The sequence below is a fragment of the Cuculus canorus genome, chromosome 1 (genome assembly GCF_017976375.1).
Source record: "Cuculus canorus isolate bCucCan1 chromosome 1, bCucCan1.pri, whole genome shotgun sequence".
Taxonomy (NCBI): Eukaryota; Metazoa; Chordata; class Aves; order Cuculiformes; family Cuculidae; genus Cuculus; species Cuculus canorus.
In genome coordinates this window covers 131,949,645-131,977,081 of record NC_071401.1, presented here as the reverse complement: position 1 = coordinate 131,977,081, position 27,437 = coordinate 131,949,645, and the positions used below count along the sequence as shown (strand labels likewise).

Below are 27,437 nucleotides of genomic sequence, written 5' to 3'. Positions count from 1 at the left end.
GCTACTTGCAAATAAACAGTCAAAGTATTTTCCAAATGTCTGCAAAAACCTATCTGAATATTCCCTAAAACTAATGATGAGTCTAACTCATTCAGCTCCAACCAGGGGTGAGACTCTGCTGTGAAATGTGGTAAGGGCTCTACTTGCATTCTACAAGATGCTCACTCAGCCTCAGCATTCTTTACAATCACATAGTGCATAACAGAACTCACTTTTCCCTCTACATCATCCTGGTGATGAGCAGGAGTGTTTGATAGTGTCCATGAGGGTTCAGCTGCAAAAGAGTCTCTTTGAAGCCAGAAATGCACACAACTGTGGTACTGCAAGATGGTCTGCTTGTCAGTAGTGTCTGCATCACAGCAAGATGATATTTGTGTGCCAAAGTACCCTTGTAATTCAGTGCTCAATTGCACTCAATAATGGGCTATTTCCCTGCCTGGGTTACTCATCTTCCAGGTGTTTCTTCATGAGTCCCAAGATTTGCCTGAACCCAAGAGAATGGTAGCACTGCATTGTGCAATCCATTTGCTCTGAGATGATAGTTACCATTAACTTTTTATTCAGTAGGAGAGCACACCTATTGTAGGCCTTTTGTCATGCAGTCACCCCTATAGCTTCTCAGACGGCTTGTTTACTCACTGTACATTAGGACTGTGTTAGTACAATTTTCATATCCTTTGGGTTTTCCTTTTGCACAAAGAGCCCGCGGGAATTTGCTGTTATGGTGACTCAGCTCCTACAAACACTTATTTCTCTTGGGGCTAACTGCAATATCACTGCTACAGTAGCAGCTGCATTTTGTAGGACAATTTCTTCATCATTTGTTTAAATTGTGATACCCTTTATAAGCCACAGTAAAGTGTAAGAATCGTAATGATGTGGGTGCTTTACAAATGCAATGAAAAGACAATCTATTTTCCAACAGCCAAATGTTTAAATTAATTAAACATGGAGATCATATGAGGCATAGAAATCTGGGTTTTTTTCAGAGTATTATTTTAAACTTTGTATCCCTGAGTCAAAATAGCTTTTTTTAATGCATCCTTCCTGTTGGTATGAATACTGAGTGGAGGCTCTGCAGAAATGAGCCTGAATGCCACTCTTCTTTGTTGCGTCTAAAGAGCTAAAGAACATAATTTACATTTCTAAATGTGCTAAGAAGGTGTGACAATGACTTCCATCTAGTTCTTCCTTATAAAAAGAGTGGGAGATAGAGAAGGAGGAAAGTGAAGTTGCTGGGTTTGATTGCTCGTGACTTTTATACAGAAGTAAATCCAGTAATCATAGGATCATAGAACAGTTTGGGTCAGAAGGAACCTTAAAGATCATCCAGTCCCATGGCAGGGACACCTCCCACTAGATTGGGTTACTCAAAGCCTCATTCAGCCTGGTCTTGAACACCTCTAGGGATGGGGCAGCCACCACTTCTCTGAGCAACCTGTGCCAGTGGCTCACCATGCTCACAGAAAAAAAAAATTCATCCTAATATCTGATCTAAATCCTCCTTCTTTCAGCTTAAAACTGGTACCCCTCATGCTATCCCTGCCATCCCTGATAAAAAGCCCCTCCCCAGCTTTACTGTAGGTGCCCGTTACATGTTGGGAAGAGATAATCCTATCCATTAATTATTCCCGATTTATACTGGTGTAAGTGAAAGGGTTCGGATTCTTTAATCAATGCATTTGTTCCTTAAGCTCCAGAAAAATCTAAAATTTTAAAGTCTATTATAACGTCAAGAATAAACCACTCTCCACCTCTACAGTCTCCATTTTATTGCTGCTGGTTTTGAAGGATCTCTGATCACAAGGACGTAGATGAGGAAAAGGAATGGTTTTTCAAATTCGGTTTTGGTTTCCTGGACAATTTCAGGGCGAGATGAACATTAAATATACTTACAATGTGCACAGCCCACATATAGACAGATACAGCTTGTATTCCTGAGTACAAATAATACCTACAAAATATACCAGGTATGCAACTGAACCAGTCATCACTTCTGCTGTGTATTACTTAATTGGAGGGAAAAAAAGAGCAGATTTTGGAAGAGCTTTTTCACCACTGTGTTCTACTTGATCACTTCTTATAGGCTTTTCCATCTGGGTCTCCAAATAGTTCTCTGGAAGAACATGTCTCTTCATGTTCTGCAGATCATTTTCTGTTATACCTGTGCAGGGCACAGTGGGAGTCAGTCTTTCAGCCAGTTCACTTTTCACTTTGTCAGCTGTATCTTGCCAGATGTTCTCTGTAACAATAAATAAATGAAGTGATAGGGTAAGACTGCAGACTCTTAGTAGCAGATAAACACATGATCACCAGAAATTCACAAAAAAATCAGTTGAAAATTTTCTATGGGACCTTACAACCACCATTCTTTTGCTCTGAAAGTGAGGTGCGGTGTGGTGTGGTGCCAAGTACCGTAGCTATTTTGCTTCAGTTGGGAAAAGATTTTACTATATGAAACTTTTGTACTGCTGGTCTTCTTGCCAGCAGCTGCTATAAAACATAAAAAATGGGTTTCTATGCAAGTGAGGAACTGCTGGTCTACCCACCATATTCCAGTGACCATAAATTGTGTGCAAAATGTGTACTATCACTTCTCCTTACTTCGGACAGACAATATTAAACATAAATACCAAACACTGATACAAACACACTTAGATCTCTGGGTAGCACATGCTTACGAATATTCTCTTTTTGGCTTTCTGGTGTAGAGGAAGAGCCTTCACTCAGTTTCCATGAAGTCTGTGTTTTCTGTTTTGCTCTGTATATTTTTGGTTCCTGGATCCACGCATGATTCATTGCTTCATCGGGAGTCATGCGCAGGGCAGGTTCCCACCTTAAATCCGTGGTAGACAAATAGTTATTTGACAGTAGCTCTAACTGGCTAACATGGCTGGCTGTGATTTGTCTTTTTATCCTCCACTAAGGAGGTTGCATGTGGTGTATTGGAACTACAATAAGTTTTATCTCACTGAAGGGAATATACACACAGAGAGCAAGATATTCAAAGAAGCAGAACTGTTCTCATAAATATACTACAGGGATCGCCCGATTACCATTTCTGAGGCCCAGCACAGAAAATATAGTCAAGCCAGCTGAGTCAGCTCCAAATATAAGTCCTGCTGGAGGAAACTGGAAGACTTTCATCGCAGTGGGGAGGGAGATAGGTTTAAGTACAAAACCGAACTTTGATCTCCAGATATGCACTGCCTTGGGACAGGGTATTATCATTATCTATTTTATCTGAATGAACCTTTATCTCAAATAAAACAGAAAATAATACAAAGGCCTCAATGGGTAAAAATATTGAGTTTAGAGATTAGTCTCCAGCATGACCAGATTAAAATCTGCTTTTAGATATGACGGTGTCTGCTTTCTTTTGTGCCTTGAACTAACCCCATATAGTCTTTTTGTGCAATAATCTCTCCTTGCAATAAGTTGCAAATAATAATAATAATTATGCTAATGTGAGAAAAACAAAAAAAAACTGAAAAAATCCAAAATATCCCTCCAAAACCCCCAACAAATAAAAAGATTTTAAAGGCACAAGAGAATGAAAGCAAATTTAGAACTAGACTGCTGCACATAAGTCATTACTGTGAACTCACATTAGACATCCTTTCAGAAAATCCAAGAAACCAGTATCATGGGTTTTCAGCACTGTGCTTAGATCCTTGGAGTCGGGGCATCTCTTTTTTCCCTTGCTGTTAGTTATGGATTTAGGAAAACCTTTGGAATCTTAAAAAAATAAAAACACACTCAAAAAATTATGTCAAAAGTCCTCACCAAATCTTTAAGAGAGTTGCAAAACTAGTACTGATATTCATCCCACAAACTCTGGTTTTGCCCTGTTGGATTGATAGTCTGCCACCATTGTGACAAACAATATTGGTTATATCCTAAAAACTGAAACCTATGGTACATTTTTTTAGTTTGTTTTGTGTAATTTCCAAAACCAAATTATATCCAGAGCAATGAACTTAATCCCAAAGCCCACCTCATTCCTTTCAGCAATAATACTTTTAAGAGGCAAGAGTGGAATGTACTTCCTAGTCTCTTCCCTATCATTTTGGCAATGAGAGGTACGCCAGACATGAAAAGCACAACGCTGGGTTCATTTTTAGGCTTCCTGCTACCCTTTAGCTTCTCCTCAATGTCTTTTCCTGAAATAAGTTTTCTCAGCTGAGAATTAGGTAAGGTTCTCTGACCCTCTTCTCTACCAGTGATATTAACTAGTGGTTAACTAGCAGGGAGGAATCCCACAAGGACAATCAGAAGGAGTTACCAAAGAATGTTCGCTTTCTTGATGCAGCCTGGATAAAATCAGCTGGTGGAAGACCCAATACCTGCAACGTAGAAAACAAATCCTTGGGGTTATTTTCTATTTCACAAACATATATAACAGCTCTCAGGAGAGATGAGATATTTCATCTTCCTCCATATGAAAAGAATCTGAACACAGCAGTTTATTCTGAAATGTTCACAAACCATTTCCTCTTGCGCCCTTTATTGTGGAATGGATTATGGGGCTCCTTAGAGATTTCTTACATACAAAATGTGATCTTGCAAGGAGTGACACTGGGATCATCACCACCACAGAAGACTCTGAGAACAAGTGTCTCTGCTAATGACACATGTAGGAGGCTGCATGGAGAGATGCATCTTTGAAAAATCTTCTGCAAACTAACATGACACTACAAGGATCAGAATTTGGGGCTAAATTCGACATGAAGTTGCAGTTTAGTAATTAGTATGGAGTAACCACACTTGCTTTCAAGGGTCAGTTTTCCACCTGTTGTAACATTAGGTGGGTAATCTGAGGTAGAAGATGTCACAGTACATTCCTAAATGTTACATTTCTAAAACTCTTACTCTTTGAGAAACAGTTATAATGATGACAGAGTCAAACTCCTTGGCAGGGGCAGATAGTGTAAGAAGGGACAATGTCAACAAATTGTAGCTTGAGAAATTAAGGGTGACTATTAGGGAAAGTTTTCACCATAGAATCATAGAATCCCTAAATTGCAAAAGAACTTTGAGATCATCATGTCCAAATGTACCTGTCCACTACTAAATCATATCCCTAAGCATTTCATCTACCTGCCTTTTAAACACCTCCAGGGATGGTGACTCAACCACCTCCATGGGAAGCCTCTGCCAGTGCCCAATAACCGTTTCGGTGCAGAAACTTTTCCTAATGCCCAGTCTGAACCTGCACTGATGCAACTTGAGGCCATTCCCTCTTGTCCTATCATCCATCACTTGGGCGAAGAGATCAACACCCACCTCACTACAATCTCATTTCAGGTAGTTGAAGACAGTGATAAGGTCTCCCCTTAGCTTCCTCTTCTCTAGGCTAAACAACCTCAGTTCCCTCAACCACTCCTCATAAGACTTGTTCTCCATCCCCTTCTCTAGCTTCATTGCTCTTCTCTGAACACGCTCCAGGACCTCAATCTCTTTCTTGTACTGAGGAGCTGAAAATGGAACACAAGATTTGAGGTATGGCCTCACCAGTGCTGAGTACATGGGCGGAATCACTTCCCCGGTCCTGCTGGCCATGCTGTTTCTGATACAAGCCAAGATGCTATTGACCTTTTTGGCCACCTGGGCACACTGCTGGCTCATGTTCAGCCACTGTCAACCTACACCCCCAGATACTTCTCTGCCAGGCAGGTTTCATGATGCTCTTCTCCAAGCCTGCAGCGCTGCACAGGGTTGTTGTGTCTCAGGTGCAGGACTCTGCATTTGGCCTTGTTGAACCTCATCTCGTTGGTCTCAGCCCATTGATCCAGCCTGTTCAAGATTTGCTAGACCATGAGATGGCTGACTATTCACATGCTAGAAAAAAATATCTCTCTCAGCAGGAGCTTGGACTAAGGAGATACGATTCAACCAATACATATTTGATTCCTAAGAGAAGATGGTCCTATTATAATTGGATTTCTTATTCTTCCTGTTAGATATGCTGCTTCTGTTCTAGCTTCTTCATACAAATTCTGACCAGATTGTAACACATTTCCTTCAGAAGCAAGACAGTGACTGCACAAAGCAGTGTTTGGCACGTGAAATGGAAGAAACAGCCCTTTGGCTGTAATAAATCTTCCCTTGAAAGGCCAGCCCATAGACAAATATATTTCATCATCTCTTGACATTTCTCTTTGTTGCTGGCAGTGTATTTTATCAAATGTGTACATAATTCAAAAGTCAATCCCAAAAATTACCTCCATGATGCAGGCAAGTTGATCAACTTCATTTTCTCCTGGAAACAGTGGGTAGCCTGTGTAAAGCTCAGCCATGATACAGCCTAAGCTCCACATATCAACAGCCATGGCATAAGGATGACCAAGAATCACTTCGGGTGAGCGATAAAACCGGCTCTGAACATAGGTATACACTATATCAAAAAAAGAAAATTAGACAAGGAGCAAAATATCACAAATGAACAGAAATGTAGACTCCAGATTTCACAGAAAAGTGAAATACATGTTCAGTCATCATATATCTACTCTGCCATTGTGGGATTTCTCACACAGGCTCTGACAACCTCTCTTAATTCCATCCTAGGATCAACAGGTGATATGCTTACCACAATCCTATTTGAAAATTGTTCTCCTACAAGTTTTACTGAAAGAAATTATTCTACTAATACTGTGATTCAGCTTACTCCATGTTCATTTTACTCTTTGGAGGTCTTCCCCTTGCATCAGTCAATGGTTCTTCATTATCATAGGCTTCCTCTGTAGGAAATACTATTTCCATTGACACCTAGGAAATGTCTCCTACTGCCTTCTGATTTCCCCATTAAAATATTATAGGCCCACAGCAGATCTCAAAAGATCTCCTTCCAGTATTGGGACTCACCATAGTGAGCAGACTAATTTTTTTAACTCTTGTCATTACAGACGACTGAACAAGATTACAGCATGCAAGCTCTCTTCTTTTCTTACTTATATCTCACTGACGGTCACTTTTTTATATTTCTGCACTTCTTTGCATCCCCATATATTCAACATAGTTCTGGAAGGAAAGCATCTTGAAAATTATGTGCTGCACCATATGTGATTTCACAAAATCTGTACAGTTAGAGAGCACTACGGTGGCAACTTGTGCCCTTGTGCACTTGGCCAACTGTGTAAGTGTTATCTGCTTTTTGTTATTCTTGTCACAAATAAATAGATGACTTTTTGTTTTCTACTCTCTAATCCCATACCACCTTGAGGGTTTTACAAATTCTTGTTTCAGCTCACAGAGTCAGTCTCCTCAGTCATGCTCCATCTTTCCTTTCACTTGTTTTGTATTTCAATTTGTTAGGCTTCACAAATATTTCAGGTTACATTTCAGGTCACCTGCATCTCAGGTTACATTTTACTCAAACATGGGCAACCCTAAAATGACTACCTATTCCTAAAAAGCTGGGATATATCTAGTAGGCTGAATCCTAAAAAATAGATGTTCGTGTTTGACTCAGCTAAAATAGAATTTTTTTCCATAGGAAAAATATGAGCCATTTAAGACTAGTTTTGTTTTTCTAAGCTAATAAAATGCCGTGTGGATTTCTTTCTTGGATTTTGTTTTTTTGTTGCTGTGTTTGTTGTTTTTCTGAACAGATGGTATTTCCATTCCCCATGGTCACAACATTCTTACTTTACAATATGTCCATTAATGTTCAGATTTACTATTCGTTGAATTTTTATACATTCATTTATTCTTTAGAAATTTTGTTCTTGTTATCTCCTGCACATCCTAATTAAATCTTTGATAGAAAAGAAATAAAACTGAACTTTGACGTTCTCAACCAAAAGCCTAGTTCCCATTCCCTTCACTGTATTAATCCAAAAAGTACCAATAAAAGCCCTCTGGACCTGATAAACTCCTTGTTAAGTGAACTATTTGGCTTATCCTCAAATGCCTGTTTCAGGTAACCACTCCTGCAAATACAATTCTGCTCTCAACAGGAGTAGGGGATCTGATCAGGATTGGGAAAAAGAAAAAGCATGGTAACAACTTATTTATCTCCTGTCAGTACTGGTTTCACCATTAGTGACTGAACAGTTCATCAGATTCAAATTAGGGGCATAGGTCACTAAATTAGCTCAACCGAAGAAAAAGTATTTTCACATTACTTAAAATCAAAAAAAAGCTTATTAAGAAAATTACATCAACTTGACTTTTCTGCAAACCTCTTTGGTGTTCATAGCAGCTTGATCCAAAATCAATAACTTTAACAGAACCTTGGCCTTTGTGGTATAATAATATGTTCTCCTAAAAAAGAAATAAAAATCACAGGGAAAGGAGTGTTTTAAAAGTGTGTTAGGTTAGTGAACACTTTGGAAATAAGCAATGAATAACACATTGGGTTTACACTTATTTGCATGATAAAGGCTTCAAACTACAAATTCCTTGGGAATGCATTTGCTGGCATGAGTAGGAATACAGTAATGTACAAGTAACCAAAGTGAAGGTGAGGTTTGTAAAGGTTCCCAGTTTGAAGGGAAGCTAGGCAGGGACAGCAGTCCCTCATGTACAATCCAAGCCATGGCACTGTGTAGTGTGTGGTGCTATCAAGGCACCAGACGGCGAGAATGCTTGCCATGTAAGTAGAGTGAGCTCCCCAAAACTCATTGGTTTTAGTCTAGTAAAAGGCAAACTTCACTTAGTTTAGCACATGCTGTGCTAAATTAACCAGAAACATCCTTACTGTAATCACAGAAAGCCCCAGTCCCACAAGCAAGTCATACTTCACAATTCTTCCCTTGATTTTTTTCAGCCTTCTCCAGACTCTCTGCACTCTCTCCAGCTCACAAGTGTGATGCAGTGATCTCAAGGTAGTGATGAATGGAAGTGGTAGGGCCCTATGGATTATTAGCTGGGTGCATGTGGGTACAGCTCTGTGTGCCTGTAATTCTAGCTGGAAAAGTTATTCTTAAACACTTAGCTCAAGAATATTTGCACTGATGAGTAAACATAGCCCATTAGTTCTATTCTGAAGGGTTCGATTTATTCCTCATTTAAAAATCTGTCTCAATCAAGTGTTTCCTTTGCTTTCCTTTCTGATCATATAGTCTTCATTTCTCAGCAGAGTGGTGGCTACCTTTATTAACAAGTTTTAAAGTGATTATACAGCAAAGTTTCAAAGGACTGAGCAGTTCCCAGATTGATGCCAGATAATAACAAGATAGTTTCTTGGATAATTAGTGGACTCATAAGGAAATACTGTCCATGACTTAAGGAAGAAGATGTTAGTGATGACAGTAAAGGTGAGGACTGACTTCTACTACCCAGGATCTTGGTTTTGGGAAGAAGTATCCTCTCTCTGCAGCTAGCTATCCCTTCATGCTCATGGTAGGGCTCTGTCTCTAATACTAAGTCTTTCACAGTGTAAGGGCTGCAAAACCAGGTTCTGAGGGCAGTAGTTGCCTCACATGAAGTCTAGAGAAATTCCATACTCCATCTTATGTTGAGAAATATCATAGGAGGCAGATGGAGTAGCAGATGTGAGTTTCAGGAAGCATACATTAAATTCATGAAACTATGTGATTGTAGAAGAACAACATTGCCTTTTAGTCAACTCATGAAATGTTCACTAATGTGTTACTCTGTTAAAATACAGACTACACTCATTGACCTTGCCAACCTCATGCCTTGTCAGTGACTACCTGGAAACAGATTTTCCATTGTGCCAACTGTTTCTGATTAAGATATTTTGGTTATCTTGTAAGCCTCATTTCTCACTGTAAACTGGACTGGCAAAGATCTTGGCAAGACAATGGGTACAGACATTATGTGTGCATACTGACAAGACAATGGATACAGACTCTTCAGACTTCTGAGCCAAGATTCATTAAGCAAAGTGAGAGCAGAATTTTTATTTGAAAGCTGAATTATACGTTTATTTCTTTATGCATTTGCAGTTTTTTTAAAGAAATCAAGAGAAATGTTCACCTTTCTCAGAAAACAGAAAAAGAATTAATATTGGGGCTTAAAGAGAATGGAAATGTTTCACCTAGCATGAGTGCTTAGTAGATATAGCAGCAGTAATTAGATCAGAAGAGCATCCTGAACACTGTGCTATAGAATTAATTTTATAGTTCTGCCTATGAAATTAAGTAGACGTAACAGAATAACCTGAAATAGACTGCCTTGTGAGTTTCTCCTTGCATTGTAATATCACCCACATTAAAATATTTAGTCACAAGTCCTTTTTTCTTTCTCTAAGCATAAAGTAATTACCCAAATTTTATTTATATTTGCATACATGTTGGCAATGAGAAAATCACCTGTAATTCTGCACTGAATGAACTAATCAATGGAAAGAATCACTCAACTCTAGTACTAATACAGTCTCAAATAAACAATAGCTGCTGTAGAAACACCCTGCTGGCTTTTAAGGATTCTTCTGAGAGTTCCTCTCAATCGATCAAAAATAGGATGAAGACAATGTATTCTGTACACAGCAACAGATTATGAAAAAACTATACTTACAGGCTTCAGATCACAGTGAATGATTCGTTCCTGGTAGAGCACTTGCAAACATCTCAGCACACACTGAGTAAAGTGTCGAATTAATGACAAACTGAAACCTTGGAAATTGTTCTTTTTGATCAACTCATACAAATTTATTCTATGGGGGTTGTGGGAGTGGAAGAAGAAGACAGAAAGCAGAAAATAGGTTAGGGAACTTATTTTAAAAAGTATGATTAGATTACAGTGCATTAAGAGAGTATTTAGTCTGTCTTCCTACAGGAGGGAGGACTCACACAGAAGACTTTGCTGCACAGAGTTCTGCATGTTAGATGCACAAACAGCTCCCTGAGCCTTCAGATCTAAAGATGATATCATGTCAGTGGATTTGTTCGCTTGCTAAACTCAGTGCTGTGTTATGCAGCTAGGCTATATTTCAACAAGAACAGCCATTATTCAGGAACTGAGACAAGTTTTCTTCAGTTTCCTTGCGTTCCCATTTGCCTTTGCTTTGGCACCTTGTGTAAATTTTTTTCCCTAAAAAGTCTTTAATTGAAGGTAAGTCATTCTAGATAAATACCCTCATAAAGGTCATGTTAGGTTTTTACATTCCTCCTGTCACCATCATATCTTAGCTCCTCCCAGTAGTGCATTAAGTGATGTTGCTGACTCCTGTCAGGTGTGGTTAACAACATATGAACCCTGCCCTGAGACCCAAGGGCACCATCAGCCCTGATGCCCTTACCCATCCCCCTGGACTCCCCCCACCAGGATCCCAGAACAGCCCCCCAGAGCCATCAGCTCCTGCCCCAACCACATCAAAGCAGGGCTGATCTACTGCTCCACACCCCTGCTATGGGCCCCAAAAAGCTGGGCTCTAGAGGCCCCCAACCTAGCATTCACCCCTCCCTCTGCCTGGGACTGCCCTGACAGACTTGAGGAGCCCTTGTATGTTCCAGTGCCAGAGCCTCAGGGGGCCCCCAGCCTGGCCCAGGCCCTGACAGGTACTGAGTGCTTTATGTGTGGTCGTTCTTCAGGGGGGGATATGGCCACAGCGATGGTGGCTGTCAAAGGGAAACACAAGCGTGTCCTCAGCAATGTGATCTCAACAGGTGTTCTCAGCAGGACCATACATGTCTGCAAGCACATAAACAACTATAGCTTTCTGCCTTCTCCACTTGTGTATCCACTGGAATCAGGCATGGCCCATTCCTTCAGGAGTGAATGAAGTTACCTGGACTTGATCAAGAAGACAGTTCAGAAACTAAGGGGTTTTCACTATATTTTAAAAAACAGTAAAAAGTACACCAGGCAAATCTTATTGTATGACAACCCGTCTTCAACTCTTCTGTAAAGAGCTGAACATCACGGCTGTCCCATGAACATTTTCCTACAAGTTTCCATACCAGCTTTCTGAAAAACAAAGACCTGATCTGTGTCTTCCCTGGAGAGAAGGAGTCAACTCTTACTCCTGTGTTTTCAAGTGACAGACTGACATAAAGCAGCACAGTGAATTTAAGTCTGTTTGAGATCAAGCCTTTCATACAATGATGAATCTTCAGCAAGAGTTGTAACACATGTAGTAATGGCGGATTTATTTTAAGGAATGGGTAACTGTGGATACCCTCCATCATTCCAGTTTGATGCCCTGATTGCAAGAAAGCTGGTGAATAAAATGGTATCACTTCCCTAAAATTTCTTCAAAATTCCTTGTGCCCTGCAGCACACATTCATAGAAAGCAAGAAGCAGCTATATTTTAAATTATTTAACATTACTCTTATTTATATACCCTTAAGTTTACCAGTCCTGAATCAATTGTTTTACTCTTTTCCACACAGGTCAGTCAGGGAAGAACTCAATACACAGCACAGAAAACAAGTGATGGATCATTTAATTGTCTGTGTGAAGTCTGAATGGGGGTTTTTCAGTCCACCTTTCATCACCAAAGACTCAGTTATGCAGTCAGTATTTAGACAGTATTCCTTTCATGTAACATTAAAAGAAGCACATTTTTCTGAAGAAGGCTTAAAAATTAAATCTGTAAGGCACAAGATCTACAGTGCTCCTTAAGATTCTTGTGATGGAAATTATACTTTACCCGAGCAGTTCAAAGGAAATACAGAAGTGATTGCGAAAGTAGAAATATTCCTTCATGTGGATGATATTGTGAGTGTCATCCTTGTCCTTCTTCAGAAGTGCATCAAGGATCTTCACTTCTACCAAAGCCTGGCTGTGGAATCTGAAATATCACGATATGTTACTATTAACTCAATCAAAGTTTGTTGCAATACAGATTTTAAAACACAACAATCTTACTGTAAAATCAGCACGTGGAACTATGATTAAAATTTCAACATTCATCTCTGTTAACCACTATAACTTTGATTCATTATGGTTGTTTCCTAATCTAAATATACTGGCTTAAATGGCATTTAAGAGTAATTATTTTGACTTGTCTGAAAAAAAATATTTAAATGAAAAATAGTCTCAAATAAGCATCCAGTGTAAAATCCTAGTACTTTCAAAGTCCATAAGAATGCTTCAGTTTACTTGAATGGGGCCATATTTCACACCTACCACATTAAGACAGACAGTTTTTAAGAACATCTTTATATTCACCGTTCACTGCGAGGGAAAGCCAAACAGCTACAACTCTGTTGGTGGAGTCAACAGCATCGTTCTTATCTGCATCATTGAATCTGGTTCAAGCTAAACTCAACTAAAAATTTATAACCAGTCACCTGACAAGAAGAGGTTGCTTAGGACCATAAAGTAGTTTTTCATGTTAAGACAAGCGAGTGGAGCCTCCCAGCATATTCCTGTGGGTTTGGAGTTCTTGTGGTGGAATGTAGGCTCTCAGCACTCAGTCATGCAGAGCTGGTTACCTGGACCACGTATTAACCATGTCACAGAAACAGAGACCTGCTTGTAAGCCTAGAAAACCTGTGCCAGCTTTCATAAACCATGTCTCCACTGTGTCCAGGCCAATTCTGAGTCCCTGACATCACCTTTCGTCACTCTGTTTTCACTGTGTTTAATGAAAGCCTGACGTAGAGGGGCTTTGATTTTGCTTTGTTCTCATTATCCTGGGTTGTCGCACTCTATATAACAAAGAGCTGATTGTACCAGTATAAAGTTAACAGATGTCTCACCTTTTCTTATTCCTAATTATTTTCAATGCCACTAATTCGTTGGTTTTATGATCCAAGCATTTAGCCACCTGCCCAAATGACCCTTTCCCAATCACCTCCAACACTTCATATCGGTATGCAATATGGTCATGTAAAACCTTCAAAAGAAAACAAGTGGTTAAGATTCAGACAGTACAAGAAAGATCAGGCTTTTAAGTAGTTCATGTGGATGTGTAAGTTTACAGCCTATGAAAAAAAGCTGGACTGGTAGCAAGCGAAGCCTGCATTAAACAAGGGCAATGGGAAAAAAACAAGTGCATGCTTCATTAATAGACCTGCTTTGCATCAATCCTGAATGAGGTGCAGAGTGGGTGTCTCTTTTGGATTGCCTTCTCAGCCCTAAAGTGATTGTACTGATGTTTTCACTATGTGAATATTAACCTTCTAGAAACATAACTCATGTCACAGAGATCACTTAAGAACTGGCAGACAGTCACTACAGACTTACTGAGCTGAAAACGAGTACTATAATTTTTCCACTTACCTTTAAGTAGGAACCATGCTCATCATCATAACAATTATTATTATGGGTTTCAGGCAAACCTTCAATCTTCTTAGCTTCCAGCCCAAGAAACCATAGCTCTGTATAATTGAAAATTTCTTTTTGCTCATAGACTGATAACTGGTTTCTAAAATTTTTCAAGGCTTCTAAATCAGAAAAAAAAAAAATAAAGCAAAAAATAAATAAAATGACAGAAAGCTGATAGCAAATCGCTTTGACAATTTTACAGTAGAGCCTACCACTTTGAACAGGAGACTGAGTAGCTAACTGTTAGAGGTCCCTTCTGACCAACATTTCTGAGTCTACAATGTTGACATTTTGCACAAATTTAAGTTGCTTTTTCTGACTTAGAGTATTATGTTCAACAATGCATTCATCATCTGCCAGCAAGACTTTTAAGAGAGCTTAGGTAAAAATTATTTTATTCTGAGCAAAGTTCCGTACCTAGATGCTTTTGAGCCCATGTGTTGTCTATCTGTTTCAGCAAGCTTCATAGCTTACATTAAAAAAAAAATATATGTTTTTATTGATTTAGTTATCGTAATTATAAAATGGCACTAAGCTTTAGTTAACTGAAGCCTTCAAGCACTTGTTTCTTTGACAGAAAATGTCAAGTTTGATGCATGAGGTCAGGAATTAAATGAGGCCCAAATCTACTGTTCCTCTAGTTCTGGTTCTTCCTGCATAGAACTATTTCATCTCCCCTAACACATCCAGTTACATCATTTAAAACTAGACAAATAATCAGATGGCAGCATTACAAATCAACATGATCCTTAGGCATACATGTGGGTGTTTTGTCAAACAGTGGCAGATCTTCATCCACCAATGTAGAGATAGTAAATAATTTCAAAGCAAAAGGTCACCACATTTTTTTTTCCTAGAATCTTTCTAAAAATAGATTAACTCTGCTAGAAACTTTCTAGATCTGACAACTCCCAAAAAGCAATTTAGCCCACAAAGACAAAATGTGACATAGCTACAAGAAACTGAGAAAAATATTTTATCACTGTAATAGAATATTACTGTCATTTACAAGACCTGTCATAAGTCTTAGACAAAAATACATTCTTTTGAATAGTGCACACTTCTCTCATTTCTATATTTGTGTTAGTCTATTCATTCTCCTGTTGTGTGCAGCTCCAAGTAGGAGTTTTAGAAATCACTGAGCTCATTCATATTCCTTTCCTCCGAACCGTTTGTTAAATATTTCAGTGACCATTTAGCAAGAGACCTCTAGTCACTGAGCGTCCTGTCTGCATACGCTCCCTGTCTGTACAGGCAGACTCTCACTCCTGCCTTTTTAGCATGCTCTCTTATATTCTACCTGAAGCTGTCATAGGCAGTTTGACATTGATGCAGGTTCTTCCCAGTTCTGATGGTTTTGTCTGGGCTCTGGTATCACTTTCGGGAAGACTATTCGGAAGGTTAAATTCAGAAAAATTGCCTTGAGTTCCATTTTCCTGCCAAGCAAAGAAAGGGGAAAAAAAATGTTCTTTTTGGGAGCATTCAGCTGATCTGCAATTATATAAATGTGTACATAAAATACATTAAAAATTCTTTATTATCAAAGACAAAGATGCAAGATTTGGATATTGGATTTCTTGAGTGTTTTCTATGTCAATTTTGTGCTGAGACAGAATAAGTGTGCTTGGGGACTAGAATGCCCTGTTTATCCAGAAAGCAAATTCTGTGAATAGCACTAGAGGTTGCTGAATCACAGAAAGATAAATCTCTTAATAAGAGAAGGAAGTTCATCTTCCATGTTTTTTCAATACAATGGCACTCAATTTCTATAAATAGTGCAAATTGCTATGGTTTGATTAAGTTGCGGTTACTCTCATGGGTAGGATATAAGAATAATCTTCCTAGTACAGAGGTCGGGAAAGATAGTCATTACCCAGCTCTGATTTCTTCGTAGGCAAATCTGCTAAAGAGTTATGCTAGAAACCTTGAGATTGCTCATGCCACCTGAGGCACCAGATTGTCTTTGCAACACATACGTATTTGCAAGAAATACCAAGTTTGGAATGAATGGGGAATGAATGGGCCTGTGCAGGTGCAGAAGCACTTGAAGGAACAAACTGCAAAAGAAAGGATATACAGATGTCTCCTATATCAGCAGGTCATCAAGATCCTAGCAAATGCAGATTCTCAAGGATAGACTACAAAATCAAGCCATGAAGAAATGATGGAGGGTTGGAGATAAAAGACGGTCGGATGAGGACATAGAAGACAGTATACTTTGGGATAAGTGTACAAGGTGTGGTAGACCGGGTCATGTTCTCCTCTCCTTAACTGAGGGGAAAAAAACTCACCTGGAGACAATGCTTGTGATGGAACAATACCTGGCTGAAGCTACAGAGGGCTATGGCTTCTATGAACATAGGATGAAGAACAGGAACTGCTGAGCAGGAACAGGATCTATCTGATCAAGCAAGGCAAGAGTGTCTGATGAGAAAGGCTTTTAATTAGGTACACCAGTGAACCTGCAGGCCCTGACACAGGTGGGGTAATTCAGTTATCTCAATACCTGCTGAAGTGGCAGAAGCATTCTCTGTGTTCTTAGTGTAGGTGACCTGAGATGCACTGATGGACCTTACTCACATGCAAGGAACAACTAGTTGAGACTGTGAAGGTCAGGGGAAGGACGGCATTGGTTGCGGTGGCCATGTGATTGTGGAGTTTTAATCCTCAGAGATGTGAGTCAAACAAGCAGTAGAACTACAAACTCTGATTTTCAGGAAAGCAACTTTCGGCTTGTTCATCTTCTCCTCATAAACCCAGGAAGACTTCCCTAAAGGGCAAAGGAAATCATCAGTCTCCTCAAAGTACAAACACAGTCCATTCCAAAATGCAGAATGCTGAGCAAACGTTGATGAAGGCCAGCATGGATGAAAAGGGAACTTCTGACTAGATGCAAACATAAGGAGCACAAAAAAGGCAGAAGCAGGGATCTGTTATCTGGCATATATGTAAGAGAGGCTACCTGAACATGCAGGCTTGTTTAGGAAAGCCAAAGCACAGGTAGAATTACAGCTAGCAAGGATGGATGTGAAGTTCAAGAAGAACAGTTTCTATAAGTACATCATCAGCAAAAAGAAGGGTAACGCAAATGTTACTATTACCCAGTGCAATCTGGGACCTAGTGACCATGGATTTGGAGAAGATCAAGGCGCTCAATGCTTCTTGTTGATAAGTTTTGCCCCTAGACCTCCCAAGTCCCCGAGTAGCATTTGTATAATGAAGTGTTACCTGCAGTACAGGAAGGTAGGGTCCACTTAAGTTGCTAGATATACCTAAGTCTACAGGACCAGATGGAGTGCACCTGAAGGTGTGGAAGGAGCTGATCGATGTCATTGCAAGGCAGCTTGCTATCATCTTTGAAAGTCAATGCTGTCAGGAGCAGTTATTGACCATTTGGAAAAGGCAAACATCGCATCTACTTTCAAAAAAGGGCAAGAAGAAGGCTTCAGGAAACTACAGACTTGTTAGCCTTACCTCAGTACCTGGCAAGACTATGGAACAACTTCTCTTGGAAGCCATTTTCAACCAAATTAAAGACAAGAAGTTGATTTGGAACAGCCAATATAGATTTGCCAACATAAGTTATGAGTAAATGCTGTCTGAACAACTAAATTGTCTTATCAGATGAAGTGATTGGTTTGGCCAATGAGAGAGAAGCAGTGGATGTTGTATACTTTGACTTCAGCAAGGCCCATGTCACTGTCTCTCACTGTATGTTCGAAGTCCAAAGAGTGAGATATGGACTGAATAAATGGATCATAATGAAAGTGGAAAATCAGCTAGGTGGTCAGGTTCCAAGGACTGTGATCAGCGGCAATTGGCTACTGGTGCCATCCCTCAGGGATCAGTACTAGGGCCAGTACAGTTTAGTGTCTTTATTAACGACCTGGACAATTGCATGAGTTCACCCTCTCCAATCTGCAGACCATGGCATGGCTGATATCCAAAGGGACCTCAGCAGACTGGAAAAATGGGCTCTGGGTATGTTCTAAAGTTGAATAAAGACAAATGCTAAGACCAGCACCTGGAACAGAATATGCCCATGCAACAGGACAGGCTGGGAGACAGCTGAAAGCATGCAGCTTTGCAGTGAAGGGCCTGTCGACACCCTGAGCATGAATGAGGTAGCCGTGTGTCCTTGTAGCAAAAAAGGTCAAACATATCTCTAGCTGTATTAGCAAGAGCATAGCCAATAGAGTGGGACAAGCAATCTCCCCTTCTATTCAGCATTTGAGAGGTCACGCGGGTAGCACTGTGTTTGGAGTTTCCCAGTACAAGACAGATTTACCAACCGAAGCAAATTCAGGGGAGAGCTCAGAGATAGTCAGGAGCTTGGAGCACATGATGCACAAGGAGAGGCTGCAGAAAATACATTTCTTCAGCCTGCAGAAGAGGAAGCTTCAGGAGTGATCTTACTGCTGTCTAGTTACTTGACAGGATGTTATAGAGAAAGGAAAGACAGACTCTTCTCAGAGGTACACAGTCCTAGGACAAGAAGGGGTTGTGGTTAATGGATGCAAGTTGCAACACTGGAAATGCTGATTAGCTATCAGGAGAAACATAAAAGAAAATCAATAACCAGCACACAGTTGCCAAAAAAAGAAAAACCCAGGCAATGTGATACAGACTAATGAGTGGGCAATACGAGTCAACCATGTCCTTGCAAGAAGTCCTGGCTGGTACCACTTGGATACATGCATTTTGGTGCTTGTGAATTTTGGGTAAAGAATGTGTTAGCACATGTGAAAATGGGCTTGTTTTACAGTAAATCATCTTCCCGTACTTGCATCCAACCTTCCTATTTTTCTGGTTTGGTTTGGGCTTTTTTTTGCGATATGAACTGCTACAAAATAGGGCAGCCAGATATGAGGGGCACCACTTCAATAGCTCAGGCAAAGGTTGGTACTGACACAGGTCAGTCCTACAGCTATCCTGCTGAGTCCAAGCTTGAGAACTCCACTTTTAGCCAATTCCAATATACGCTCCCTCAATTCAGCAATGCTGTGTTATTTCTAAGGAAGAGTAAACAAAGAAGGTCTCCGACACAGACAGCACACAATCATGCTTTCTAGATTGACATGTTTATTGTCCCTTGACATTTCTAAGCCAAGAAAAAGTTTTGCTTATTGGTGGTTACATAGCTTCTTATAGAAGTCTACAAACTCCATTTAAAGAATAAAAAGAACCTCTGTAACAAAATCTTTTCACAGAAAATAAAATGTGGAGGTGGTTCATTTTCAGATGTAAATCTTAATCATTGTCTTTTGTAGGAATTGAGTGCAGGTTTGACTTATGAAGGCCTCAGGTTAAGCTTTAAAGAAAATTTAAATTGTTTTGGAGACTAATCCGTTCCACCTCATCATTCATGCTATTTTTCATGGTGTAGCTTTGCCCACTGATGCACATCCCAGTAGCCAAATCAAATAATTTGTAGTAGTAGCAAGCTGTGAATTTCAAAGTCCAAGAGAAGACTCTTAACTTCCCAAACAAAATGCATTATATGGGGACTTACAGTGCAAGAGACCTGAGACAACTTCACATCAGAGCCCTATTGGAACCTGTCAGTTCTCTCAATAAAGAGACTCCATTGATGCAGAGGAAAAGTGAAAAAAAGGTGTGATCAGAGTAGTAGTGGTGGGTAGTGCAAGTCTCTGATTTGTTGGGAAGAGAAGGAGCAAAGGAACAGGGAAGACAGGGAACTGACATAGGATTTGTGAAAAAAAGTGAGAAAGAAGGGATGCCAAAAGTGAAGACGACTTCAAAGACTTCCTATCATGTTATGTGTCTGTTAAAATATCTGGAGATGTACACAGTCATACTATTAAGCAATTTATCTGTGTGACTATTTATACTGCTTCCATTTTTTCCTCTTTAACTGTGGCTGAAAACAGAAACAAATGCAAATGCTGACACTAATTTATTTCTCTCTTCCCATGCACAAACACACTTGTGACTCTTTGCCACCAACATTGTCTGTACTAGAGAAAAGCTGATTTACCAGTCAAACACAAGGTGTCTTAAAGCTTTGTAACTCACTCACCTGAAGAGAGGGGAGAACATTCTGCAGGCTCTTCTTTGCTATCTGAGGCAGGGTTTCAAGGGGGAGAAGGTTTGCAGTGTCTGCAACCAAACCATGCTTTGCTTGACCTTCCAGATGTGGGAGGGAAAGAACACTGTGGCTGACTTTCTAAATAGAAAGCGTAAGTAAATATTACATAATGACCTAGCAAAGCAAGTCTGCGTCACACTTCCAAAAAACAGAGAGATTGAAAACCTTGGAAAATGTGTATGATTCACTTCTGACACCTAATGGTGCATGGGAAAAGAGCAGATACTCTCCAGCACCTCCCAGTAACACCGATGGGCACGAGGAGGTTGTTCAGGCAATCAGGCAGCCTGGCACATTTTAGGGCGTGCAAGTTTCCCCACAAGAGCATCTCCATCCAACATCAGAGCAGTGACTGTTCCAGCTGGAAAAGGTTGTTGGGCTTGGAAATTGAGCAGCCAACCCAGGCAGCAGGACCCCTTTGAATGGGGAAAATCAAGCATACATAGGGTAATAAGCAGACATTAATTGTAAATGGCAGGCAACATCAGCTGTTCCCAGAGCTAGAAGATAAATTAGGGCTGGACTGCTGCCAAACACCAGGGCTGGAGACAGTGGTAGGATCTTCCGTGCACTGGAGGGAATTTCTCAATACTGCCTCCCCTTTCATTTCCCCTGGAATTCACTTCAACTGGGCCCCTTTGTTGTACCCCTTGTTAGTGAGAAAAAGGCAAGTTCTGTGAAGACGTTACTGAAAAATAAATGGTTATACTTATTTGAAACCTCCAGGACTATTAGCCCTTCTTTTAGGCTTCTCCCATTTGTTATTCGCGAAACATTTATATACCACTCATTCTTTAAAGTCAGTCACTTAAGAATGCAGTTTTATATTCTTTGATATCTAAAGTGAGAGAAATAAAATTCTTATTAACAAAGAAAATTGGTGAGGTAGACTATTTCTTTGGCAAACAATAAAAAAAAATTGAAATAGATCGAAAATAGATTAACTATGTGCCAACAAACGCAGAACAAGGTTGAGAGAGTTAAAGCTCCAACATATATAAGCCTGTGAAATTTTTGTCATCAGGGAAGAATAGGAACCTATTTGTCAAGCTTTTGACAACAAAGGAGAGGTCTGATTTTTTTTTTTCCAAAAAGTGAATAAATAAAGCTTTCAATCCAACCGTTCTGGATAAGTAAGTTTTCTTTTACAATAATATGGAAACGTCCTTAAAGCCTTAGAACTTAGATTCCAGTGGACTTTTCATGAGAGCTTCAAGAAACAAAACTGGCTGAGCAGAAGAAATGCCTGAAATGTTACTGAGGAGCTAGCAAAATAGAGTACTTGCAGGCACTTGGGACAGTCAAGCAACTACAAAGGGAAAGGAAGAAGGCAGGGAATAATGCTTCCCTATGCTCAGACTCATTCGTTATAAGGGGCCTCTAAGAAAGTAAGCATTCAGATAAATAGATTTTTAAAGTCAGCTGAAGAGTCACGTACCTGATGGAAGACTCTGTTTGGTCCCAGATGATCTCTCTCTTGAACAGTCAGCTGAGACTGAGAAAATGCATCCACATGGGAAGACTGCAAACACGAAACTGTGCTTTAATAAAAATTATTCGGGATAATAAATCCTGAAATCTCTGTACAGCTTCTTTCCTTGGAGGCAATGCTTGTGCCAATACAGGGTATAAGAGAGGACCAAAAAAGCTGATAAAAATGTGCTACGCTCTAGCGATTCCTCTCCCACTCGAGCAGCTGTTTTGTGGGCAGGTGCAGAGACAGCTTGCTTTGCCTATTATGCCTCTCAGCATGCTTGATACGTGGTCAGTGGAGGGGAAGGGGGGCCTTTTGCCACTGCTGAATATGTGCTCAAAAGGATATAGTGAGTCTGTGTGGAAGGATAGCTTCAAACTGCCTCACAAGGTAGACTGTGAGCCCATCCATTATTAATAGCAGCATTAAGCTGATTCAATGTGTGGTACAGATTTTTTAAAAACACAGATCAATGTTTAAGTTTACTGAGATACACAAAACAATCCATTGGTTTCAAAGGATGGATGATATTAGCAAGTAATAGAAAAAAAGGAAATGTGGGGCAAGTGGAAAGCAGCTCATAATTTTTAAGATTCTGCTAGTGCTTTCAGCATTTTTTTAATAAAGATGAACATGATAACTAGCATTGTCCAATAATAGCCTGTAGCAAATTGCAGAAATTTTACAATAATTTAGACAAAGAAAACACTGTGGCTACAGCAGCTTGGAGCTCTGCTCTGTAGGCTGGAGTGAACCCCACTGAGTTTGGTCAGATGTGCTGCCTTGTACTTGGACTCTGAGACATAATATCGTTCCACTCACTGTAAAAAAAAAAAATCATATTTATCCAAGTAGACACATCATTTCCACTAGAATTTTCAAAGTGGTAGAGCATTGATATTTTCTGTAGAAGCAGAGGAACTTGGAGGCATCAGTGGGGAATTTTAATTTACATTTTCAAATTAACTAAATTTTCAAGCAAAAATATCTTACTGACGTGAGCTACAGATTAAAAGTACTTAAATAAAGCAGCATGGTATTTTTCTTTATCTATTTTGCAGCCCGGGCTTCTGTGGCCTTTACCTGTCATGCAGTTTTAAATGAGCAGAGCTGATGATAAAGTCATCGCTCTTCAAAATGACTTTTAGTCTATCCAGTGCCAGTACCAGTGCCAGGGGATCACTTTTTAAAGGCCTTTGTCATCAACTTCAATTAGTCTGCATGAAAATACATCAGCACACTGGAAGAGTATGCTTTGTGTGTTTTGTACTGGCTAGTGCCATGAAACATCTGCCCCGCTGCAGCCTAGCCAAACCGAAAGAGCGTCTGTCTGAGCCTGGAAGAAGAACGGACAACTCAGATTAGACAGCTGCATCTGTGCCAATATACTGTGTATATATAGGAGCTGCAGTGGGTGAAGGGTGCTTGACTACAAACTGATCCATGCATATACAATCACCCTAATGTATTCAGAGCACATCGGCATGATACAAAGATGCACATCAAGCTGAAGACACATGTACAAAGGGTCTGACACATCCTGCTCTGTAATTATGAAACAAGAGCTCAGACAGGCTGTGCGATCTTCATCCTCGGAGATGACGTTAAATTGGAGACCTTTAGAAGACATGTCCAAACCAAAAAAGGAGAGGAAACTCTATGTACAAATCTATCTAATCACATGAAGGAAATGCTGCCCTTTGACATGCCAGTTTAACTGCCTCACCGTCAACCATGAAGACACCACTAAAGCTGGGCAGACCAGTTAGAAACCAACTTCAGACAACTGTGCTGTTAGTGTCCTTGGGAAGTATTCTCTGTTTTCATTTGAAAAGATGCAAGGAAAAAGCCCACAAACAAGTGAATCCTTCTGGAAGCTTAGAGGGTAAACTTCAGCTTCAGAAAAAGCTGAGTACAGCAGGTCTAGGTTTAGCCTTATTGTGCTAACTGGGTACCATTTGAGAGGAATGGTCATAGGTATCTGTGGATCAGAGGAGAATATTAGGAAAGAGAAAGACACTAAGAACTGTGTTTGCAGGACACAGTAATTCCTATCTTCGGAACAAGTGTTAAACTGGCCAGAGTTAAGGGATTATGCTCTGTAAATCCATAACATCCCCAGAGCCACCACAACAAAAGCTCCCAGAAAAGAACCACTGGGATATTGCATCCTACAGAGCATGATATACTTTGCCCAGTGCACATAGACAATCTACAGAACACTCAGTGCCAGAATATTTTTACAGACACACACTTCACAAACAAATTATGTATCCTTCATTTCAGGGGAGAACCACCTTTGTTATGAAGATGAGCCTGGGATCCACGTTCTGAACTCTATTACATACATCAACCCAAGTCTTAATAAGACTATTAATTTTAGTGCGTGTTATACCTTTCCCCACACCTCACCTATACTTTAAACCCAGCTAGCTTTATGTTTCAGTTCATGGAGCTGATGAAAACGTTACACACAATTTAGAGACAGTTTTTAAATCACTTTGTGCTTTTCTAACTACAGGTCAATAGAAAGCCATGATTTTGGAGAGAAACCACTATCACTGAAAACCAAAGAAACAGTGAATTTCACACACCGGTACAGATTTGTCTTTGTTTCAGAATGGCATTTTTCTTTCTTAGTAATGCTTTTAAAAGCTAAGCACTGATGTCTGTATTAGTAAATATAAAGTTCAAAGTATATTGTATTTGCTACTAGAGCATGAAAAATTCACAAAATGTTCTTAAAATTCTGCAAGAGTTAAGGAAGTAAGTGACTGTGCACCAAAATGTGCTGTCAGAATTCAGAATCCATCTAATTTCCATTCACCAGGGAAAGACTGGCAAGATTTTGAGGTGGACATTTTTCATTTTACACTGCTGTACCTTTTTTTTAATCACGGAAATTTATGAACCTCTTTGTCTCTCTTTCTCAAAACCTACTTATTAAGGATTTATAGTTGTTCAGGATTCTTTGGGTATTTAATTCAAAACACCTTAAAATCAATAACTGATCATCCCTCATAACATTTTCACAAACATGTAAGTAGCATAATCCTTTTATCAGTGGGAACACTGATCTGTGCTTACAACAGTCCTGCCAGTGGCTGACTGGGGAGCAGGTGGATTCATCAGTTAGTCTACAACAGTGACTCATTTGATGATCTTGAACCAGACAACCCATTTGCTACTCTAGCAAAATCCTGTACCTCTAGTATGGGATTTACGGCTGAGCTGTTGTGACTGATTTAATTCTGGCAGATGCACTCTAAAGAAAAACTGCAGCAACTCTTATTATTCCACTCCATTTCACTCCTGGCTGTCCTAATCTTGTAACACTTGGCCTGTCCTACAGCTCCAATATCGCACTTCAATCCCAAACTATCATCTCCTGCTATTTCAGTCCTTCAAATCATGTGTTATCACTCAAGAAACAGAACAATGTCCTCGTCCAGTACCTAGTCTGCAGTCATAAGGAGGTTTAGCTACTGAGCGTTCAGCTTTCTGCAAAATCAGAAATCATGACACATTTTCATAATTCCCAAAATATCAGCTTGTTTTCTTCTCAGTACCTAGCTGGCTAGAGAAAACAGAAATACATTAAAATTTCCAAAACTATTAAATACACGACTATATAAAATATAGACTCCATGACTCCACTGCCCCTTCATTTAAATGGGCACTTTTGTCTCTCTGGCCTCAAAACTAAATAAAGCTGGTAAATACATAGAAAGAATGCAACGTAGACATTAAATCATGCAATATATTAAAAAGCCATAGCAAATGCACTCTCACTCACTCAAAATACAGTAGGAACACAAACAGTTTCCCCACCTTGTCAACTATTTCTGTCAGCATAACTGCAAGATCTGTTAACTGCAGGATAGAGGCAGTTTATTCCATCCAGCGAATGCATTTCAGGAAGCCCACCTTCATCTAGTCAAAGCATAACGGAATCAGATTCATACAGTACCCTGATCAGAAAAAAAAATGGATAACTCTTCTGCTTGGCTTCAGATTTAAATTTTTATCCCGGAAATATGCCTGTGACTATTAGCCGCTCTAGTATTCTTTTGGTGGCCATCTGTTCCCTTTCTCAGCCTCCTTCTAGCCAAATATAATTTTCCATATTTATCATGGCAAGTCAGTAATAAGAAAGGCAAATATAACAGGATTGGCTGTTCTCCTTGCCGTCTCAGTCTGTTCTTTCTCACCGAGCTCATGTGCTTGTGACACCAAAAAACACTTAGACTTCTATTTTTTCAAAATTTCTCACAGCGACCTTGCTATGCAGTGAGTAAATCTATTCATCAAGACTGCCAGCCTGGAAAGAGAAAATAAATGAGTACCTTGAGGGCTGATTTCCCCTTGGACATTATGAGCCACTGACTGAGGACCAAATTGTGACACATTGGCCTGTGGTTCTTGCCGGCATCAGGGCAAAGCTGCTCTGCCCTTTTAGATAATAAGGCTCTCATTTTGGTGTTGTTAGTGAGACAGAGCCTAGCTTACACCCTGTCTTTCCTTTTGCTCTTTTGGGTGCTATGCATGTGTGATGGAGCACTGATGGAGTCAAACCCATCCCTCTACCATCTTAAGGGAGTAGCTAAAACCAAAAATACACTGTGCTCTTCTCCCTCATATAGCCAAGGCTTGGCGTGTTCCCTGCTGGTCTTAAATCTGTCAACAGCCCAGAATAGTTCTACTTTCACTCAGAAACCACAGTTTTCAAGGAAGAAACACATGCCTACCCACAGAAGCTGTTCTAGAAGGCTGCCATTGTTGCTGATACTCCTAGAATGAGCACCACTTTTCACGGTGTGGCTGAAGTACAGTTATTCTTTTGCATTCACTGTGGTTCACACAATGCCCTTGTCTAATGTAATTGCTGAGAGGCACCATCCTAAAAGTCACATCACTCCCATTTTCATCACTCCTACTTTTCCATTCTTCCAAGCTTGGCAACTCTTTAGTCAATAAATCCTCCGCAATATTACACCTCATGCACAAGAGAAACATTCTCTGGCTAAGTAAACACACAGACTGTAACACCAGCAGGGCAGGTTCAGCCCTGGAGATGCATGGAGGTGCCATGTGCTGGAATACAAATTAAACAGCACAAACATACACCGATTGTATCACTCCCACACAAACATATACAGAAAAAGTGTGTGCGAGCATATATATCTCTACTTACACTCAGCTCCTCTCCCACAGGTATATCAAGCATTTCTGAGACATTTTGACGAAGGTTTGCAAGAACAGATTTAACTAATGATGTGTGTGGCATATATCCTAACTGTGAAAATCTAGATTAGTGATACTGGAAGTTATCAGTGCAATCCACTGTTGATATCACATTTATGTGCTACATAGATGGCGAAGTACCAAGACCAATACGGACACTTGCTAATAGCACTCAGTGTTCTCCTTTTGACCAGCTGTGCTAGGAATATGAGGTGAGGCATGCAACAGAAATCTGCATGCTACTTTCCCTCTGTCTTGTTATAGAACAGCTATTCTTTTAATTAGAAGATTTATAACACAATTTCACATAGCTCCACAACTCTCTGGACCATACATTTCCATCTCAAGTTTTGACTCTTGTTGAGAATCTACTAACATTCCCAGGATGGCTTACAAAGAAAGGAGTGAAGGACAGATCTGATAGT

The 27,437-nt window shown here is 39.9% G+C and overlaps 1 protein-coding gene across 2 annotated transcripts; it reads right to left on the bottom strand.

Annotated features, from left to right (window-relative positions):
- DYRK4 (dual specificity tyrosine phosphorylation regulated kinase 4) lies at positions 1-25,841 on the bottom strand. 2 transcript variants are annotated; one of them, XM_054055693.1, is made up of 14 exons: positions 21,733-21,752; positions 20,226-20,710; positions 18,478-18,670; positions 15,486-15,621; positions 14,141-14,304; positions 13,618-13,754; positions 12,564-12,704; positions 10,486-10,624; positions 8,184-8,265; positions 6,225-6,397; positions 4,286-4,346; positions 3,609-3,738; positions 2,682-2,836; positions 1-2,242 (listed from the first exon to the last, which is right to left on the bottom strand). In XM_054055693.1, exons 3-14 carry the CDS (start codon positions 18,526-18,528, stop codon positions 2,007-2,009), a joined length of 1,605 nt encoding a protein of 534 aa, XP_053911668.1. In that variant the 5' UTR covers positions 18,529-18,670; positions 20,226-20,710; positions 21,733-21,752; the 3' UTR covers positions 1-2,006. The 2 variants fall into 2 exon arrangements, with proteins under 2 accessions (XP_053911668.1, XP_009567549.1); XM_009569254.2 differs by lacking the exon at positions 18,478-18,670 and adding an exon at positions 25,600-25,841 and having other exon boundaries at positions 6-2,242; positions 20,226-20,372; positions 21,733-21,816.
- Positions 25,842-27,437: the final 1,596 nt, after the last annotated feature.